The sequence below is a fragment of the Chelonia mydas genome, chromosome 3 (assembly GCF_015237465.2).
Source record: "Chelonia mydas isolate rCheMyd1 chromosome 3, rCheMyd1.pri.v2, whole genome shotgun sequence".
Lineage (NCBI taxonomy): Eukaryota > Metazoa > Chordata > Testudines > Cheloniidae > Chelonia > Chelonia mydas.
The window spans coordinates 138,296,599-138,318,894 of NC_057851.1; the positions used below are offsets into that span (position 1 = coordinate 138,296,599).

Consider the following 22,296-nt stretch of genomic DNA (forward strand, 5'->3'; position numbering starts at 1 on the left):
GATCCAATACTATTTTTTGTTCTCCAGTTTTTAGTATTGTCAAGCTTGGTAATTCAACTGCATGTTTCATTGGCAGAGTGTATAAAAAGCTTATATCGTATTCAGACTGCTTCCTCATACAGTGTAGTTTGGAATCTGGGACCTTTGTTCTCCATTTCATTGTGGTGAAAGCAACTGCTTCTTTGGCAATCCTTAGACCAAAATTTGGCTGTCTGCTTATTCAGGCTGGGGGTGGATGGGCTGCATGGATATATATTACAGACTGCAAAAGGCCTTTATACCCTGATTGTTACAACTTAAATGTTCAGTGTTAGGGCTGTATGAGGTACAAACAAGTAGCAAAAACACAGGATATACAGAAACAAAGCAGAGTGGAGACTTTATCATTGGCATAGTTACTGAATTGGGTTAACCAGGCCAGTATATTACACAGGTGATTCAAATTCCAAATTGAAGCCAGGCTATCTGGTGTCTCATTCTTGAAATTTAGATATAAAAACTTTATACACCAATTCAACCTTGCCAAGGCATCTCTAGATGCTGAGACTTCTTTAAGTCTATCATCCTGAAAAGATGATGTGACACAGTATATCCATGTAGATTTTTGGGTTGCAAAGTATCACTTTTGACCACAGAGCAAAAATCAGCCTTACATTAGTTTCTTTTAAAAACTGCTTGTGACTTTAGGAATATTCACAAGTATACAGCAAAATGTATCTGTTTAGGATGTGATATTTTATAGAGGTAAATACGAGAAACTGAAGTACTTTTCTGCAAAAGATACATATCACAGTATTGCCAACCCCAAGAATCAAAAATTCATTGGAAATTGGCTTAAATCATGAGATCTAAACAAATTACTTTTTTGTATACTCTTTGAGTTTTTAGGCAGTCCCTTTTCTCCCAAATTTGTGTTGAAATTTGTGATATGTTCACACTTCAGGAATATCTACACTGCAGTGAGAGCCATGTCCGCAGCAGGTAGCTTTGATCAAGTCAGATTGAATAACAATAGTAGTGAAACTGGTGGCATGGGCTAGGCACTGAAGCAGATACCTGGCATCCCGGAACCTGTGCTGCTACAACTGCACGGCTCTTCTTATTCAAGCTGGCTAGCTGCTTTAATGCTGGGTTGAAAATGTGCAATTAATAGGTGCAGAAAATTACTTTTGGACCTCTTAATGTCCTGGATGGTGGCATGAAAGTTACTGTATAAAAAATGTGAACCTGAGGAGCTTGTGGTTTTCTGGAGACAAAAGTAGATTGAGTGATAGTTCCAATTTTATGCCCCATTCCCTCTGCCTGAATCCACCTCATCTGCCTTTGTTACATTTCTACTTAAAATTGTGACAATCTGATCTTTTGGTTGGGGAGGAGTTTTTCTTTTTGGAAAGATTGATCATTGGGTAAGGTGTTTGAGTGAAGAATTTGGAGGAAAATAGGCTTCACTTTTAGAAGACTTCTAATGGTTATTTTTTAATGTACCTCAAATGAGTTATCTTAAACAACAAATCAGATTTGGTTTTTTTCCCTTACTGTAATATAGCATAGTATAGTATAGTGTTTTTTAGAATGTTGGGTAGCTAATTTTGGAGTAACCTGCTACAAATAATCAGTTCACGGATACTCAGACTTCAGTGCCAATTCAGGAGTTCATACTTTTTCAAGTTAAGGCTCTGAGTTTATAACTTTGTAACCATAGCCTACAGAGTTTGTGAACTTTTAAGCCAAAGAGTTTTGGCTCAAGAAACTTGCCAATTATGCAGGCATGTCCTCCCATAGTTCACGCATTTAGCAACTTAATTCTGGTTTAGACATTTTTTGGAAGCTTAACATATCTCCAGCTTACAAATGCCTGAACCAAATACCTCCAGTTCAAAAGACTTGGCTAACCACTATGGTAAAGACCCTAGGATTTTTCAGGGTCTCTGTTGAGATTGAAAATGTACATGTTTAAACAAAACATTAGTCTTGAAGTTAAAAATAAACCAAATAAAAATATTTGAAAATTGGTAAACTTGTAGATGAAGTTCAGCAACCAACCTTTTCTTACTCTTTTTTTATGTCTTATCCTCTCTACCTGTACAGAAAGCAGTCTTTCTTTAGTAATCCTGTGTCACGTAGCCTCATCTGCACTTCCATTGCAGGCTACAAAACCCAGTTTTGCCTTCCCTCACTGTATATACTGATGTGGAAACTAATGCTGTGCACTGACCATAAATGCAACCCTCCTCTAGTCCAGTTACTTGTTACAGAACCATAGATGCTATATCTTGGCATCCAGCATTCACCAATTCTGAGCCTGAGAACCTCATTTCCCCCCGTACAATTTACGTGTACAGACTAGCTACCCCAGTGTACGTACTTTATTGACCCCAGAGATACAAGCCATATAAACCTCTTAGCATCTCTGTATGTACTGACCGCAGATGACTGTATCAGTGACAAAAACTGAGACCTTCTTATTTACCTATGGAGGAAAGCCAGAGCAAGCAAGTATCGGATGTACTGCATTATTTGTACTCACTAGTTTTTTAAGATTGACTGTATCACTGTTAGGAGTATGGTAGGCATGGAGGCTGCCTTAAAGCTGTTCGTTATATGAGAAAACTAAACTCTGAATTTCTTCACTCTTGGCCCTTCAGAGATTCCAACTTGTTTATGGTTTGGAAGTTTTTATAAATCTCAACTACCTTAATATTTTTAGCAGGAAATGAAAATATGACATTCTAAATAACAGAATTAAACTACACTATATGTTGAATGTGCTTAGTAAATTACTTTTAACTTCTTAAGCACAATGCTGTGGGTTTTACTTTTCTTAGGGAGAGGGATGCTTTGGACTTGGCAATTTAAGACTGGGCAATTTTGGTTATTACAGCAATTTTGTACTCCTGATATGTTTGAATCCTTATGATCAGTATCCTCCCTGTAATATTCCTTTGAGATAGTGGAAGAGGGATATTGTTTATCAAATATTTGCAGAAAACTGTTTTTTTGTTTGTTTTTTTTTTTTTTAGGACTAGCATAAATTTCAAAATAACCTTTTAAAATTAAGGGTTAAACTTCAAGCAAAAAGCAACAGTGTTTTTATGGCATCCTAAAGGATTAAGCTTTTTTTACTACTTAAAAAAAAAAGTGAAATGATCTCTGTCAGCAAGTTAGAATAACTTTGACTTCAGGTAGAATTTTTTAACTTTTTAACATGCTAAGTTTTATAACTGAGATTGTGATATGTATAAACAATTTTATTAACATCTTGCCGCGTTTAATATGCTGTCATGACAACATTGGCTTTCCTTTTTCGTTTATAGAATGTGGAGCTGTTCCAAAAAAGAAGGATCCATTAACGCACACGAGTAACTCCCTTCCTCGTTCAAAGACTGTTGCAAAAACGGGATCCACAGGCCTTTCTGGTCATCATAGAACCCCTAGCTATAGTGGGATATCCACTTTCTCTGTATCTAGACAGGGAGCCAATCCTGCAACTTCAACACACAAGGTATGCCAGAGATGAAAACTCCACCAGTTGTTGGGCACTTATTACAAAACCCATGCCAAGCTCTAGTTTTATGAAATGTAATCTAACCTCACATTAGCAATATTGCAGTTTAGGATGAGAATACTAAATGCACATGTTCAGTTGCTTATGATACTTTAAAAACAAAATTTTTGGTCTGAAACTTTTTGGGCTTGGTCTCAGTTTCAAAACTAATTAAATAAAAAAAACCACAAAAAAATCCAAATCATACTTTATCTTTAAGCCAAGAATGTTTTTAATTGAATTAAAAGGGGTTTCTTTGTACTCAAATGGTATCTTAGCTCTAGTGGGTAATAAGTTTTAAAAGATACCTGGAAATTTTATTCAAGAGCCCTGGACTCCTTCTTTTTTCTTCCTGTTCCCCATAAACCATGCATGTAAAAATATATCTTTGTTTCTTAGCCCTGGTAATCATGCTTAAAGAAGGCCAATTACATAGACTGCACTTGAAGTACAGTAGTAAAAGGTCTATGCCAGTAAAACCAAATGAAACAATTAGAAAGGAACACAAAGATTAGAGAACAGGAAGAAAAGGACAAGAGACAGAAAACCGGATTAGAAATCTGATGCTGACTTCTGTGCTGGCATGGTGTGAGGGGAGAGGCAAGGGGAACCATTGCCAAAGCATTACGAGGGTCGGTCTTGACAGACTAGTAAAAGTTTGGGACTCTCCAAACTATTGGTTGTTTATGGTCTTTTTGAATACACGCTGGGCAGAATGTCCGTATCCTTATGGAAGGTGAATCCAAATAGAATATTTACTAATCCCTATTTTCTAAAAATTAGTATTTAACTTTAATTTTAGAAAAAATAACAGCTGCAAGTTCAGAAACTCTACCATAGTGGATACATTTGGCTGGCTCATGACACCTATGTCAAAATGTGTGGCACTTTTTAACATGCTAAGTTTTACAACTGAAATTCTGACACACAATCAATTTTATTAACAGTATGCCTTTAAAAAAATGTTTCAGAAGTGTGAACTGATTTTGTGTCTTGTCTTAAGGCTACTTCAAAAAATAGCCGAACAAACAAGCCTTCTACTCCTACAACTGCTGCTCGAAAAAAGAAAGACTTGAAGATATTTAGAAATGTTGATAGTAATCTTGCTAATCTAATTCTGAATGAAGTTGTTGACAAGTAAGTCAAACACAAAAATTTGTTTGTATTCAGAAGTCAAGTAACTCTCTTGGGATTGTATTTTGAATGAAAAACTAGTCATGTTTCTTCTTCGGGAAGGAATGAAAACCAGTTAGTAAATTCCCTGAGTTAGATAGAACTACTATCTTTTTTTGAAATTTTATTTTCATGTTGACAGTGAGCTAACTAGTCTTAAGAATGAATAAGGGCTTACAGATAGCAAAATGTGCAGTAGAATGAATTAGCTTCAAATTGGTTCCTTAAAAATGGTTAAATGCATGAAATCAGTCAGCTGCAGTTAAAAAGAAAAGAAAAAAAATTATCCCATTGTTAGGCTAATTGATATTCCATTTCTTTGTTAGTGGGCCAGCTGTCAAATTTGACGATATCGCTGGGCAAGAGCTGGCTAAACAAGCATTGCAAGAAATTGTTATCCTTCCCTCCCTTAGACCTGAGGTAAGCAACTGAGTAATTTTTATCCTGTTGTCACTTACCTCCAGCATCTAAGAAATATGTTAGTGATGTCATTGTACAGATGCTAGTAATTTTATAAAACTGTATATACACATTTTGCAATACAGCAGTCATAATGAAATGCTACAATGAGGCGAAGAGTTAATGCAGTGGAATCTCTTACAGCACTTCCACAGGCCTTCAGAGACTTTATGACTGTCTAGTTGTGCTGTGAGGAGAGGTGAATGATAAATAGTACCCCTGTAGCCCTGTCTATGCTAGCTCTTTCACAGTTTATACCACCAGTGGTATGAAATGTCCTGAAAATGCAAGAATGAAGGGTTGGTAATAATAAACACCAGCCTCGAAATAGTTGGAGTTTGAAAAAATGATGAGAAGTTAGCAAGGGAGCAGGCTATTTCAGAACTAATGCAATGTGGCAATCGCAAAGGGCTAACTGTGTACAGATGTGGTAAGTGAAGGAAAAAATGAGATCAGAGGTAAATTTAAGGCATGACATGAACTGATGAAGAGTCAGTGAAAATCTTAGATTGGTGGTGTGGTAATACTGTATGTATGGGTAAACTGTGAAAGCTTTTTTTAACAGACTGTTTTATGTATATGAGTGACTTAGGAGGCTACACGGGGATGTAGTTATCAAGGAGTGAAGTGATCAGTTCAGTATTGTATCAACTGGGGCAGATGCAGTCTGTATATTGGGAAAGATAGAAATTAGATTGTTTAGTGTTTGAGCAGGCATGTATAGGTAAGGTTGGAGTCAAGGCTGGCATTGAGATAGACTTAAGTATACACCATTTGGTATATTTTAAGTTTTTTATAACTAATCTGTACACACTTTACGTGGAGTATGCTAGCAGTTCAGATTTTTAAATGACTGGTTCTAATAATCTCAGGTGCCTATCAGTGGTGGTATCCAAGCTCCTATAAATATAAACTTAGATTCAAATCTGATCTAGTTTTTGCAACTTATGCTGGGATTTTTTGCATTTCACTCCACTTGGATAACTAAAATAGACTAGAAGTGTCACAGGACACTGTTACTGAAAAATTGCTTACTTTCTCATTTTACCATATAATTATAAAATAAATCAATTGGACTATAAATATTGTACTTAGATTTCAGTGTATAGTGTATATAGAGCAGTATAAACAAGCCAGTGTCCGTATGAAATTTTAGTTTGCACTAACTTCTCTAGTGCTTTTTATGTAGCCTGTTGTAAAACTAGACAGATATCTAGATGAGTTGATGTACCCCCGGAAGACCTCTGGGTACCCCCAGGGGTATGCATACCCTTGGTTGAGAGCCACTGGTTTAACTTGTAGCATCATGATACTACAATATTGGAGATGCGAAAACTACCATGGAATGTTTAAATTCAAGCAAAATATTGTAAGCATTCATAAATGTAAAAGTAAACGTTGTTTAAAAATGAATTTTGGACCTCAACTGCCTGACAGTTTCTCTACGAAGAAAGAGTAAAGGTGAAGGTGCATGAAGATGAATCAGCTAGATACACAGTTGAGTGTTTTACTTGAAAAGTAGGATGACTGATATCTTGAAAGCATTTATGTGGAACAAAGTGTTCTGTTCAGGATGAATAAGCAAGTGTTAATGAAAGACTGAAAAGCACTGTACATCATTACAATTGGTGGTAGTTACATCTGAACTGTGCAAAGAGTTATATCTTGCAGGACACAAAAGTGGTCTAGCTTCCAAGGCAGACTACACAGCCGTGACAGTCAAGCAGTGGCTAGATACACCAGTGCAGCATGGGGGCTTGAGGCATTCTAAGAGGATCAGGCCATCAACCATATCAAATATTGCATTGAAGTTAGAGGATAAATAATATGAGGGAGTCATGGTTTGAGCTCAGGACTCCTTGATCTCCCTAAAGAGGACTTCATTGCTATGGATCAGGCAGAAGCCAGAGAGAAACAAATCAAAGATGCTGCAAACAGTGAAATGGTTGAAGATACGAATGTTTTGCTCCACTGTTTTTCTCCATTGTTTTGCTGAGGGGTAAACTAGAAGTGGGGCTGTAGTTGACAATGGTTGCTGGGGAAGGGTTGGGAATGTTGGGGGTATGTTTGCCTGTCAGTGATGTTTGTGAACAGAGTTGGGTCATTTTTGCAAAGTATAAAGTTGTGTAAGAGAAGTAACACTGGAAACTAAAATGAGGAGGCAAGATGAGATGAAATAAGTGGGTATGAGGTCCACTAATGAGATAAAATTTGCTCTGCAAAGATGGAATGCTGGTGATCGGTGTAGGGAGGAATAGCTGCAAGTTGTGCTCACTGGGGGGGGTGGGAATGGAAAGTTGGCTGATCTGGTACTGGAGGATGGGATGTAGTTTTATAGCAGATGGATTAAATGGGTGAAAAATACTGGCATGAGTGGGAAGCAAAGCAAGAGGAAGGAGCTGAACAGTGATTGGGCGGAATGTGGAGAGAAAAGGCAAATAAGGGAGATGAGGCTGTAATGGTAGCTGGAGGGACATGCAGGAACAACAGAGTTAGGAAAGCTTGAATTCCATGTGTGAAAATGTTTTGTTGTAAGTGACATTGTCTAGTATACTGGCACAGGATTCAGAGTGGTCAAAGTTGAGAGGAAATAGAGGCTGCAGTGGGTAGGGGAGGTCAGTATATGAAGGTAATGGAAAACAGACCAAGTAAATTGTTGCTGATCTTTGAGGGAGGAATTCACACTAGTTAAGATCACACTTGATGCATTAGAATATAAATTAGGACTAGCATTTAAAAAAAAAAATTGGCCCATGCATTTGGTAGATTGGTGCCACATGTTTCTGCAGATGAAATATACATAATTCAACCAAAATCACAGTTGGAAAGCAAATCAATGAATAGCTCAAATTAAGAATGCAAATGATTGGAATAATCACACTTGAAGGACAAAAGAACTGAATGTTCTTTATTGATAAACTGAAGACTGAGACCAGGCAGAGAAGAATGATGTGGATTAAAAATGGTTGGAAATTTCTTGTGAAACGGACTCCTTTTAGAAAGGGATGGTAGATGGCAGATTAAGTAGAGGTAGAAAGCTTCTCTTCCCCCTTTTTTTCCCCCCCGCCCATTTTGATTGTATTCCTATTTGTGTCAAAGTGTTAGATGATGTAGCAAACGAAGACTAAGAACTAATTAGCTTTTGGAAAGCATATTAATAGGTTGTAACAGGTTAATTAAGGTATGCATTTTAAAGAATTTCTTGAACATTGTGACAGCAAAAAACCCTCAGAAACTACAAACAGAAATCTAGGATGGAGGGGGATCAGTCCAAATGGTACAGATTTGTGGATAGCTGGCCTGGGGGCGTCCAGCAGTGGCTTATAGTATTCAAGGGTGAATGGGGTTGTATACCCTGGCAGAGGTGAAAAGGTGGAATGTGTTCAGTGCTTTAATTTTTGTGACTATTTTGAGGGCATGGAGGGGAGAATTTCATAGGACTTCAAATGACTTGGACATGGGGTTCAAAACTTTTCCCAACCTGTGTATGTTGTAGCTGCAGCTTCATCCTCTGTCTTCACTAGAGTTAACTTAGGCATTGCCCCAATCCCCTCCCATTCACACACAATAGCCTCTCACTTAAGTTTGGTGCTTTAAATCCAGGCTAGCGGGCCTGGCTGAGGGTAGAAACTAGAGCTCATGTGTTGTTGTTTTTTACTCAGGATAGTAACTCTCCGGTTTTGCTGTGAGGATGCAGAATAAATCATCTGAGTACTGGTTGTTCTCCTGTTACTTACCCCTTAGTGCCCAGAAGGATAGACAAGTTCTCCTACAAGTATGTCACTGTGAAAGAGCAGTTTAGCTTACTGCAGCACAAACAATGATGGGCTTTGCTTCCAAAAGTCTTAGCATCGTACTTGGATAAGTATAGCACCAGTGAAGACACAGTAACTCCAGATATGGCATTGCAGTTGAGCTGCTCAAACCTGGGCCAGGCTAACCTGAGTGCCAGTTTCCTGAGTTAACTCTGCATTGAAGACATACCTTTACTAGAAGAGCTGTAGGGAGAGGAGGGCTCAAGCCATTACCTCTCTAGCAGCAGCCATTGGGCTAAAAAGCAGAACTGGGATAGTGGAAGGTTCCATATTCACTGAGCAGTCAGCCAGGCATTTACAGTTTTTGGCACTCTCCATTTGGCACTCACCCATATGTACGTGCTTGAAGTCTTTGTTCATTGTCTTTCAAAAGATAGGCTCCAATCTGAGGCCATTTTGTTACAAAGACAGCAATTTCAAGCAAACGATTGCGTTTCTAGAGGTGTCTTTGGAGGGTAAATTAGATCTTGTGAAGATGAGGGTGAGAGTAAGGGTCTATGAAATAGGTTGGTTAATTGGTGGTTCTTAATGCTAGCAGGCCTTGGAATGGACTTTAGGATTTTCTTTGGAGTTTTATAAGAAATTGAACAGATTATCTGCAGTCATTCTAAAAGGTGAATTTTTAATGGTAGGAGCCGACAAGAACTCTCTTTGGCCATGTAGCTGCAGCTTCCCTAAACTTTCAGATGTCTCCATCAAACAATTTGTTCTGGTAGCAGTGAAAAATAGGGTTAAGGCCACAGTCGCCTTAGCTGTTAACAGAATGTATCTCCTTCCACTTTGTGTTGGAGCATCCTAATATTTTCTGTGTCTGCCAGTCCTGTCTTTCTGTGAGGCTTGACTGAGGTAATAGCCCCAGTAAGGAGTTTGTTAGACTCTCCCGGCCTACGCCAATACCAGAGGCCTACGCCAATGCCAGAAATTCAGAGCAGCAGTGGTGTAGTGCCAGGTTTTTAGCGGTGAAGAGTGTCTCAAAAAAGGCCACTTCCATCTGCTGCTGTTCAGTACTGGTGGACACTGCTGGCCAGTCTCAGCACTTGAATGAAGTACATTAGAACCTCAGAGTTACAAATACAAGAGTTACAAACTGAATGGTGGACTAAACACCTTGTTTGGAACCAGAAATACACAATCAGGGAGCAGCAGAGACAACAACAACAAAAAGCAAATACAGTACAGTACTGTGTTTAAACATAAATTACTAAAAAAAAAAAAAAAAAAAAAAAAAAATTTGACAAGATAAGGAAACTCTGCGTTTGTTTCATTTAAATTAAGATGGTTGAAAGCAGTATTTTTCTTCCGCATAGTAAAGTTTCAAAGCTGTATTAAGTCAATGTTCAGTTGTAAACTTTTGAAAGAACCACCATAACACTTTGTTTGGAGTTACGAACGTTTCAGAGTTATGAACAGCTTCCATTCCCAAGGAGTTTGTAACTCTGAGATTCTACTGTACTGGAAACTAACCAATGGCTGCCTCCCTAACGAAGGAGAGCTATCACTGTGGCATGCGCTGGGATGTTACTCCAGCCCCAGCAGACTCCACTCTGCAATCTGGATTGGGCATGAAGGAACAACCTTTATTGTGAAAATAAAATGATGATTGGACCCTATATTACTACTGCTGTGATGTGAGGCGCTCTCTCGTTTCTTTATTTCTGTAAATGTTTTCTGTTTGGTTTTTTTACATTTTGGAGTAGCAGAGCCTCACTTTCCCTTCCTTTAGTGGAGGATCTTGGCTAGATTTTTTGGGGGGAGAACTTAAATAGTGGCTTCCTGTGAGCTACAGTTTTGCTTTCCCCTCAAATGAAATGGAGAGGATGCACTGATTCTTATGTCTCCTTCAAAGTGCGAAATGCAGACCTCGTATTTCAAATATGTAACAGAAGGATTTTTATTAAAACATTGGTGGTCATTATTTGTGTTTAAAGAAATAGTCCATGTGTTTTTACTAGTTCTATATTTTGTTGACTTTAGAAGGGAAATGATTCATTTTGGTGACTTTCATGTTGGCAAGGTTTCAGATTCTTGCAAATATCTTTCAATTCTATGACTAACGGACGCTGAGGATGTTTCTGGCAGCATTTGTTCTTTGTCTGATTGTTACCTAAGGTTTTGTCTGCCCTTTCCCATAATGGGTAGTATCTCTTTTTTGTTTTGATTTATAATCTGTTTTAGAGGACAAGATTATTCAGATCATATTTGACTTTTTTCCTGTCTTCTTATTTAAAAAATACATGCTGAAAATGGGAGTGAACTGGGTTTGATTTGCAAGTACAGGAACTGTAGACCCATCTACTGAACTAATTTTTAATAGGGGTGGCAGGTGAGAAAAGAGCTGTAATGGTTGTTGGTACAAAATGCTAATAGCGAGTTGTTCAGCACAGCTTGTTCAGGAGAGGAAGCTCAGTGTGCTTAAGGTTTTGTGTGTTTTCTGAATTAAATGGTTGTCTTCAAAGTAATGTTAAATAATACCACTGACCCCCCCCCCCCACTTTCTTTTTTGTTATATTAAATAGTTTAAGTCCTTCTCTACCTCTCCTTTGCTTCTCCTTGTTGCTGTTGCCCTGTCTACACTGAGAATCACCACCCCCACCCCACACACACACTATTTGTAACATAGGTACAACTTTACCAGTGCTAGCAACAGAGGAAATGGTAAGCATTTTTGGCTGGCTGCTAGCATTTTTTTTTATTTTGAGCAGACGGTTTAAATATGCTGGTAAAATACCTGCAGTTCATCTACACTAGCACTCCCACCAGAGGAAGAGCTGCTGATAGATCTATAGTGGGGAAATTTCCTGAAATTCAGTGTAAATGTAGCCTGAGGTAGTTTTTCATGTTTGTGACCAATGACTATTTCTGTTAGGATCTTTCTTAACCCTTTTTTCTTTGCTCTGTTTTCCAGTTTTTTCTAGTCTCCCATTCTTGGGTTGCCTGACCTCTTGCTTATCCCTCTGTTTCTTGAACTCTTTCCCATTTTGTCCTCCCCTCCACTTCCTTATTCTGTTGGGGCTTGTCTATAGCATAGCAAAGGGCTTCAGAGGGGTGTCATATGCAGAGCATTCTAACATGTTGTTGTGCTCCAACTGCCCCATGTAGACCATGCTGGTGTGTTCTGAACAGTAACTAGTTTTCATTGATGTAAATGTAAACACAAACTAGGTACCTAGCAGGGTCTTCACAGGGCACTTAGAGCCAGAGGTGAAAATAAGCCAGTACACCATACTGGACCGGCTTCCCCAGGTGGCAATTTAAAGGGCCTGGGGCTCCCAGCAGCAGCTGGAGCCCCGGGCCCTTTAAATTGCTGCTGGAGCCCCCAGGTGGCGGAGGTGGCCGGGATCCCCAGGGCTCCAGCGGCAATTTTAAAGGGCCTGGGGCTCTGCTGTGGTAACAGTGGCTGGGAGCCCCTGGCCCTTTAAATCACCGCCGGAGCCCCAACACCGCTACTCAGGGCTTCGGCAGCTGGGGTCGGACGGCGATTTAAAGGGCCTGGGGCTCTGGCCGCCGCTACCGCCCCGGGCCCTTTAAATCTTGGCCGGCTCCAGCAGCGGGGCTCTGGCGGCAATTTAAAGGGCTCGGAGCGGTAGCAGCGGCCAGAGCCCCACGGTTGTGGCAGCAGCTGGGTCCCCTGGGGTACCGTCGGCAATTTAAAGGGCCTGGGGCTCCGCTGCGGTAGCAGCAGCTGGGAACCCCAGGCCCTTTAAATGGACCCTGAGCCCTGGGACTTGCAGCTGCCTCTGCAGCTGGTATCTCTGGCAGTGATTTAAAGGGCCCGGGGCCCCCAACCTCCACTACCGCAGCCGGAGCCTGGGGCCCTTTAAATCTCGATTTAAAGGGCCTGGGGCTCAAAAGGTCCCGCCTCTTCCAGTTGAGGCCACACCCCTTCTGGTTGAGGCCCCTTCCCCTTTACAGGACTCTGGAGTACCGGTAAGTCCTTTAAGTTACTTTCACCCCTGTTTAGAGCACAGCATGGTAACACACTTTACAAATTATGCCCCTGTGGCGTGCTTTTCTGGCACTGTCTAGACAAGATTTTAGTCTTATCCTTTGCTTCTCCAATACCAGTCCCTTCTTTGTTTTCATCCATGACTTCATATACAAATTTCCTCTTTCTGTCCACTCACTTGCTTCACTCTAACCCATCTACACACAACCAAGACCTTGAAACTTTCTTTTTAAATGCTCATTTGAGAAACCAGCATCTCACCCTCCCTCTGGAGGTGTTAATATTCCAGTCAGTAGGCCCAACTTCACATCCCTGCCACCCACTCTTGAACCATGTTGGGGAGGATGGCAGTACCTCATAGGCTGTAGGCTACAGCTCCCCCAGCACCACAGAATCTCTAACTATGCCTGGCTTAAACTCAACCAGAGAATACTGGTTAACTGTGTTTAAAACTACTAATTTCTGCAAGCTTGAATATAGCACAAGAAATTCAAAGTATGTACTTTCTTTTCTCCTTAACCAGAGGCAAAATAGCTTAGTCAGTGTAAATTAGGGAAGTTGTTCTTAGTTTTAAGGGTCAATACAAATTTATAGGAATTTCAATAATCATTGAATCTCTAAATTGCTACTTTGTTTCACTGGAAGGATTTTAAATAGGACCCTACCAAATTCAGGGTCATAGGATTTTAAAAAACTTAAATTTCACAGTTTCAAATACTTAAATCTGAAATTTCATGGTATTGTAACCATGGGGGTCCCAACCCAAAAGGAGGTTGGGGTGGGTGAGGTTGCAGAGCTATTTTAGGGGGTCACGGTATTGCCACCCGTACTTCTAGACTGCTTACTGTGGTAGCAGCACTGCCTTCAGAGCTGGTTTCCCAGCCAGCAGCCATGGAGCTTCCTGCAGTCAGGGGAGGTTCCCAGGGGTGGGTGTGACCTGGCCCCAGGAGCAGCCTGTTCAGGGGAAGAGAAAGTCCTGTCCCTCCCCAACCTGGCCAGGACTAGCAGCTGGAGTCTGGTGCATGGTAGGAGCCCCTGGCCAAGGTGCCCCCAGCCTTGGCCTGCCCCCACCAGCTCCAGGCCCACCACTCAGGAGTTAAAGGGGCCTTGGCTATGTGTGTGTGTTGGGGGGTGACCATGGTGTCGTGCCCTGCCCTCCCCCCCCAGACCACAGCGCTCTGGGTGGTTGCCCAGGTCGCGCACTCGTAAGTCTGGCTCTGCCCCCCCCCAAAATGACCCCCCCACACCCATACCATGCCACCCTCATTTCTGCGCTGCTTCTGACAGAAGAGCTGCCTTCAGAGCTAGGTGCCTGGCCAGTAATGGCTGTTCTCTGGCCACCCAGCTCTTAAGGCATTGCAGAAATAAAGGTGGCAATACCACGACCCCACTACCATAGCCAGATTCAGAGGTGAAAGTAAGCTGGTACGGTCCGGCTTCCCCAGGCTGGCGATTTAAAAGGCACAGGGCTCCCTGCTGCAGCCGGAGCCTTGGGCCCTTTAAAGCGCTGCTTGAGCCCTGCAGCCGCTACCCTGGGACTCTGGCAGCGGGGCTCGGGCGGTGCCCTAAAGGGCCCAGAGTACCGCTGCAGTAGCAGTGGCTGGAGCCACGGGTCCTTTAAATTGCCCCTGGGCCCTGGGGCTCCCAGCTGCCTGTGCAGCTGGGAGCTCCGGGGGTGATTTAGAGGCACCGGGGCACCCAGCCGCAGCCAGAGCCCTGGGGCCTTTAAATCTTTAAAGGCCCCGCCTCTTCTGGTTGAGGCCCCGCCCCAGCTCAGGACTCCGGCGTACCAGTAAATCCTTTTAAATTACTTTCACCCCTGGCCAGATTTCAAGGGGGAGACCAGATTTCATGGTCCGTGTCTCATTTTTCAGGGCCATGAATTTGGTAGGGCCATAACTTTAAGGCTGCAACAGAACATAGTGCTTTCAGATTATTTTGGTGTTCAGACTTTCTAGATAACCTTACTGTGGGAGAGTCTTAAGAACTGGAAGATGTTGTATGCAATATAGGTCCTGGTTGCATAATTGTACACTTTTGCCAATTCCTCCCTTTCATTTCTTTAAATTTCATATTTGCGCTAAAACATTATTTTTGCTTCAATTAGTTTTCAGCAATGCTGTGGATGTCTTTTCTGCTGTCGCTATTTCTACATTTTTGTTTTTATATTTCCAAAGCACAATTGTACTTTGGCTTAACTTTTTTTCAATACCTTTTTGTAATTTTTGTGGTGTTCACCATGAAGTCTCTACCTTTTAAGATAGGCTGTCTTTATGGTATCTTCAGGATTGTAGTGAGCCCTGAAATATTGTACTGAGTACAGTATGTTTCATTATGGAAAATGGAGCTCTAGTTTTAAGGAACTAAAAAGCTATATTCTAGAAAACTACTGATTTTTTTTTTTTTTTTTTTTTTATAGAATCTCATGCTTAGTTGCAATATTTGTAACCCTGCCAAGGCGTTTACTCTACTCTAATGCAGTATCTCTCTCAGTTATTTACAGGACTTAGAGCTCCTCCACGTGGATTATTGCTGTTTGGCCCACCAGGAAATGGAAAGACTATGCTAGTGAGAAAATTACTGTCTTATTTGGTGGAACTCTAGATATAAGCTGTTCTCATTAATTTTTGCTTTTCTTGTCTATGAAATTGAGAAATCCTCCACAGGGATCTCCTAAATTGTGCTGTTGTGATCCAGTGCTATTTAGTAACAGTTCTATATTTTTATTTAGTAGATGGCTTCTGTTTACAAGTAACTAATTTCTTTCTAAGCAATTCCTTTCACTGAAGAAAGTGAGAATTTGTGTACTGAATGACTTACCTCATTCAATGCAGGGGCTGAACGCAGTGAATGAGATTGGGAAATGTATTTGGGGCTATTATAGTCTGACATAAACTGTATACTCTCTATTACATTTCCTGCATATGCAATGTGGCTGAGCTAACAAATGTGGAACCTTTACTTCTGAATTTTCTGATGTTTCACTGTAATTTAACACTGTTACAAGTGAAAGGTTGATTTAAATGGCCACTACTTAGAAGCAATGCTGTCCTACTGGACTACACCTATTAAAACTTTCTACCGTGAGATATCGTACATAATTATTTATTTAATTTTATATAATCTGTTTAAAAAAAAAACAACCCTACTCTGTTATAAACATAGAACATAATTTTAGTATAAAAATAAAATACATTTTAAAATAAAGATTAAAATATATAACTTTCATCTTAAGATCCTAAATTCATTTTTTAAAATGAATGCAGTATGTAATATTTTTGTATGCATAAGAATGAGGCAGTCTGCTAAGCATAATATTCAATTGGCCACTGAACTAAATTTTAAAACTATATATAAAAATGAATTCTCAACCACTAACTCAATATTTGACTGATGCATTCCATGGAGTAAAACATACAGAGACTGGCTCTGTACTGATCAGTGTAATACTCCAGTTTCCTGGTCATAAGTCTTCCTTTTATCCCTGTATGATTAGAGTACAACTGATAGAAAGGGAGGAAAGTCCCCCCTCCCCCTTCCCTTCCTGTGAACTTCCACTGAGAAGTGGCTTTGCTCCCCTTCCCAGTTTTCCTCTGAAGATTGCCTCTCTTGCTACATAGGTGAGAGAAAAATAATATTATTAAACTAAATTAGTGAAACTAATCATCCAACTAATATCGCAAATGAGTTAAAAATTAAATATTGGCATCTAACTTGATTTAGCCTTTGTACTTTTAACAAGTACAGTCATGACAATTGCACTCTTTTTTTTTTTAGTATATTTTCTAAGTACAGTGGATGTGAATTGCAATGGTGGATTAGACCATTCGTACAACTAGCACCTATCTAAAAGTGGTCTGTGTAGATGCTTCAGAGAAACCCAAACTCCACAGATGACAACTTTGCCTGACTGAAGTTTCTTCCTATTCTGTCCAGTAGAGTGACTTGTGGTTCATTCAGGACACAAGGGTTGATGCATGCTTGTAGTGCATCAGCTTGTGCATCTAGGCATTTCAGAAACTGTCAGAACAAAATTCTTTTAAGTCGGACTTAGTGGTGTATACCTTAGTGCAGTGGTCACCAACCGGTAGATTGCGATCAACTGGTCAATTGTGGAGCTTCTGATAGTCGATCTCAGTCTAGGGTTGCCAACCCTTCTACAGCCAAACTGTGAGATTGGCCACTAACGGTGTGGCTGTGCAGTGGAGCTAAAGCAGGTTCCCTGCCTGCCCTGGCTCCACGCTGCTCCTGGTGGGGAGGGGCAAGGGTCTCTGTGTGTTGCCCTTGCCTGCAGGCACTACCTCCGCAGCTCTCTTTAGCTGCGGTTCTCCATTCCTGGCCAATGGGAGCTGTGGGAGCAGTGCCTGTAAATGAGGACAGTGTGCAGAGACACCTTCCCCCCCCCCCCCCCCCCGCCCTCGCACCCAGGAGCTGCTGTTGGACATGCCGGCCGCTGCTGGGAGCAGTGTGGGACCAGGGCAGGCAGGGAGCCTGCCTTAGCCCTGCTGCCTGGAAGCCGCCTGAATTAAGTGACACCCGGCTGGAGCCCAAACCCCTGCCCCAGCCCTGAACCCCATCCAGCACTCCATCCCTGATCCTCCCGCATCCCAACCCCCTCCCAGAGTCTGCACCCCACACACCCTCCTGCACCTCAACCCCCTGCCCCAGCCTCCTCACAGAGCCCACACCCTTCATCCCAATTTGCTGCCCAAGCCTTGAGCCCCCTCCCGGAGCCAGCCCCCCACATCCCCTCCTGCACCCCAACCTCTTGCCCCAGTCCTGAGCCCCCTCCTGCACCCAAACTCCCTCATAGGGCCCAAACCCCCTCCTGCACACCAATCCCCTGCCCCATGATCAGCCTGGAGCCCCTCCCACACTCCTTACCCCTCTGCCCCAACCCAGAGCTTCTGGGGTGATGGCGAGCAGTGCAGGGCCTCGGGTAAGGGGTAGGGGCGGGGTAAGGGTGTTTGGGTTCGTGTGATTACTACGTTTTCTTTGAGATAGATCTTGGGTTGCACTTAAATTGGAAAAGTGAACTTGTGCTTAAAAGGTTGGAGACCACTGCCTTAAAGTATATGCACTAGTTTGGTTTTAGTTACTGAATCATCTGGTTAAAGTTTTATGTTATAACTTCTTGAAGAAACTGGGCAAAGACTATCCTAATTCTCTAGGAGTAGTACCAGTTTGAGCAACTGATATCTGAATGACCTAAACTCTCAAGTTTCCCTCTAGTAGTAGTTATGCCTACTTAACTGACTTAGCAGAGATTCACAAATTGTTCATGAGGCATACTGATTTTTATATCTTATACAAGATCCAGATTTAGCTAAAGTTCTGTTACATCCTATTCTATTTTTCTTCATACACTATACTTATTGTCTTGTTAAGTTTATTCTAAATCCTAAACTTGCCTACCGTTAATAAGAGATTTACTGTTTTTCAGGCCAAAGCAGTTGCTGCAGAATCAAATGCAACCTTCTTTAACATAAGTGCTGCAAGCCTAACTTCAAAATATGTAAGTAATAGTTGCTAATGGTTTTGGTTTCTTAATGCTAATACATTAGGCTCTTGACTATCTGACAGACGTGTAGGGCTAATACATTGATATTTTTGATGACTATGAGGGGGATATCCTGTGCCATGGGAGGGTGCTGCCTCCGTCCACTAACCTCGTTAAGCCAAAATCCTCCACACATCAGCACACTAGATGATGCGTTATACTGAAAAGTGTATTTGATACTAACAAACACAAAATAGCAGTTTCAGAAATTGACTCTTCATTATTGAGCAAACTCCTGCACTCCTGTGGAAATATTTTTATTTAAGTATAAAAGCTGTGATTTTCAAGAGAGCCCAACTTGCTTTGAATTTCATTGTGATTTAGGCACTTAACTCCCTTGTGCTCCTTTAATATTTCCAGCCAGAATCATTAGTGAAGTTTTCATATTTTTTTGTGTGGAAAAAGGCAGGGTGTTTCACCACTTAGTGCTGAACTAGTGGTTTGCTTATCCATGGTATGGGAATGGTTCATGCAAAGCTTATGTTTGTGAACAGTTGCTTATTGACTTTTTTGTAATATTTGTTTTGAAAAATACTTGACCTGTTTAGGTAGGTGAGGGAGAGAAACTGGTGCGTGCTCTTTTTGCAGTAGCCAGAGAACTTCAGCCATCTATAATTTTTATAGGTAAGACCTTTAATGTTTGGTTAGTAAGATATGTATATACATTTTTTGCAAAATAAAATCTTTTTAAACTAAAGTGCTCTCTATTTGAGGCTCACTTGTCCCAGTAATAATGCAGGACATAACAAGATAAGGGGATCTCTCTGCATCAATGATTACTTGCTCCTTAATTGGTATTTCATTTGGGGAGCATGTTTCACTTGAGCGTGTTCCACATTCTGCCCTAGTATCCAGTAATCTAGGAAAAGCTTAACTAACTAACAAAAGAATTGTCCTATGATAACCTTGCATGCAAAGATTCTATTTTAGGTCATTTTTATGTATGACCTGCAGTACAGAGCTATGAAAATGTTTTGCATTTATTTTCTCATCCTATTTGAAAACTTGGGATTTATTACCCACAGATGACAGAATGCATACAAAATTCCTGTCCTGTCAGATGATGTCAAATCAGTGATGCTTTACTGATGCCACTGGGCCTTGCACTTTTAACACCTGTACAAATATTTTTTTAACTTTGCCAAAGTTTGTCTGCCTCCTGAAGAATAAAGATAAGACCTCTTATTGGAGCCCCACACTAGCAAAATAATAGTTGAATTAAAACCTTGATGTTTAGCTATCTCACTGGCTGAAACTTTAAAACTAAGACTTTTTTCTTTTTAGATGAAGTTGATAGCCTTTTATGCGAAAGAAGAGAAGGTGAACATGATGCTAGTAGGCGTCTAAAAACAGAATTTTTAATAGAATTTGATGGCGTAAGTATCAGTATTACAGTATTGTTGTTACTTAATACAATGATGGGGGCCAATGAAAGCTGCTAATGGGGTTAAGCTCCACCAGTTAAATAGCCTCTCCTTTATTTCCTTGAACAGCAATAAAAATACTTCTTAGCAAACATCTTCTACCTTTTTCCCAGTAAAGAACTGGAGCACCATGGAGAGTTCAGTCTTTGAGCAGGGAGGATGGTGATAGACACCTGGGGAGGAGCTGTGGGTGGACTCTAGTATTGCATGGCTGGGGAAGAGAAGATGGGTAAGTGGTGGGAGTAACGGCAAAGAAGCTATGAGGGAAGGAATTCATTTCTTGGGCAGGAGGAAGAACCCAGCATTGCTGTTGTGGGTTGATGAGAGTTTAAGCCGCTGGAGGAGACATTCAGGTTCAATGTTGGGCCTACACCCCACTTATATAGCGTGCATCTCTAGAAATAGTCATGGTGAAAAAGGATTATATAACTATTGCCTTTTTGCTGTTCAGGGGTGTGTCTTTCCCTCCTAATGGAGTCTGAGCTTTTGGAAATGTGGGAGTTGGAGGAAAAGGGAGGCTTCTGGCTAATCATTAATTTAGATTTTTGATATATGCAACTATGAAACTGTTATAAGGAGGCTTGTTTTCTGGGTATTATACATTTATAGTAAATATTAATTTGGATTATGGAAAACTGCAAACAAACCAACATTATAGCTTCTACTGAAAAACGCAGCACACATAAGGAATATTGGTTTCATTCCTTACACTGAGACAAATTGTCATTGAGATGGAAAACCAATAAAAATTAGAATGCCATTGATATAAATAATGGCAAACCCTGCAGTGGAATATGAGTTTATTTGTAATCCTCTGTCTCAACAACATAGCAGAAACAGCGTGGTTCAGAGACAAACAGTGAAAATGATTAAAGGCATGGAAAAACTTCCATATAAATATGGCTGGAAAAGGTTTGGACACTTTTTAGTTTAGAGGTATGTAAGGTGATTAATGGTACGGAGAAGATAGAGTTCTCCCATTTATCCTTTTTATAATACAAAAATAAGAAATATTAAACAAAATTAAAAGGCAGCAAATTTGAAACTTATAAAAGGAAGTACTCTTTCACATAATGTTCTTGTGGAATTCATTGCTGTCAGATATTATTGAGGCCAAGAGCTTCACAGGATTCTAAAAGGGAACCAGACAGCCATATGGATAATTGAAACATCCCTAGTTAGGTAGATTTAAAAAAAAAAAAAGGAAGGGATATGAACCTTCATGCTTTGTCATAAATCAACCTCATAACTGAGGGACTTAGGAGAAACTTTCTCTGTGGGTAGGCTATTGCATAATTATCTACTTACATTTTCTTGCACCTTCCTTCGAAATATTTGGCACTGGCCACTGTCAGTCAGGATACTAGACTAGATCGATCATTGGTCTGGTCTGTTATAGAAGTTCCTGAGTTTTAGACCTACATTTCAATTTTCCTCTCCTCTATACGTTCCAGTGTAGTTTCACTGCTCTGAGTGGCAGTAAAATTTGACTTTGTTTAAAACAGTAAAGATAGTAAAGTAAGCCTGTTTACTTTTTAACTTTGAGCACTCACAATATCAAAATTCTCCAAGACTATATGTTCTAATTGCCAGTCCTAGTTATGGCACTTATTTTGGACACCAGATGCTGCTATGGAAAACTGAGATGGAGTTTAAATATATCGGTTGTTTTTTTTGTTTTGTTTTGTTTTTTTTAAACCGCAAACTAGGCAGAAAATTCTGTGGATAACATAAAGCCAACACACACACAAACATAAGCATTTAGTATCAACATCCATTCAGTGTACTTCAGTCTTTTTACAGTTTACTGCATTGTTTCTAAGTTTTCAATTTACGTTACTCTTGCTTTATAGGTACAGTCTTCTGGAGAGGACAGAATACTTGTAATGGGGGCAACTAACAGGCCACAGGAGCTGGATGATGCTGTTCTCAGGTACCTAAATTATGCCCCTTTTAATATATATTCGAGGACCCAGTTGCACTTAAATTAATTTCTGTTATAAAATACAAGTTTCACAGTTAAGTATCTTGCACTTTTCAAATTGTATTGGACTGAAATTTGCTAGAGTTGTTGGTGGTAAATATTAACAAAATACTCAACGCTTATTTTAAAGAAGTGCCTCAGCATTCCCTTTTGAGTGAGTTGTGCCTTTAGTGCCATCAGCTTGGAATGGTCTTAAACAGGTACGCTTTCAGATCCTTTCATGTCACTCATCTGTTCCATTCTTTGGGCCTAAGGATAAACTGAGCAGAAAGTCTCTTCTATAGACCCTTCTTCATAGAAGCAGCACTGAATTTCTCTTTTGGACATTGGAGGCATGGTATCCTCAATAGCTGTAGGACCTTGGAGGCCTCGTTTCAGATTCTTAAGAATC

General features: G+C 40.5%; 1 protein-coding gene across 8 annotated transcripts in view; it reads left to right on the forward strand.

Moving 5' to 3' along the window:
* The window catches only part of SPAST (spastin), a 60,926-nt gene that overhangs the window by 18,828 nt on the left and 19,802 nt on the right, over positions 1-22,296 (forward strand). For 7 of the 8 annotated variants that reach the window (XM_037895384.2, XM_037895378.2, XM_037895377.2 and 4 more), the window contains 8 exons: positions 3,315-3,502; positions 4,548-4,681; positions 5,044-5,137; positions 15,431-15,505; positions 18,381-18,452; positions 19,046-19,121; positions 19,782-19,873; positions 21,775-21,854. In XM_037895384.2, the coding sequence (XP_037751312.1) occupies positions 3,315-3,502; positions 4,548-4,681; positions 5,044-5,137; positions 15,431-15,505; positions 18,381-18,452; positions 19,046-19,121; positions 19,782-19,873; positions 21,775-21,854 (811 nt within the window). The remainder of the gene's footprint in view (positions 1-3,314; positions 3,503-4,547; positions 4,682-5,043; positions 5,138-15,430; positions 15,506-18,380; positions 18,453-19,045; positions 19,122-19,781; positions 19,874-21,774; positions 21,855-22,296) is intronic. The other variant, XM_037895381.2, reaches the window with a different exon arrangement.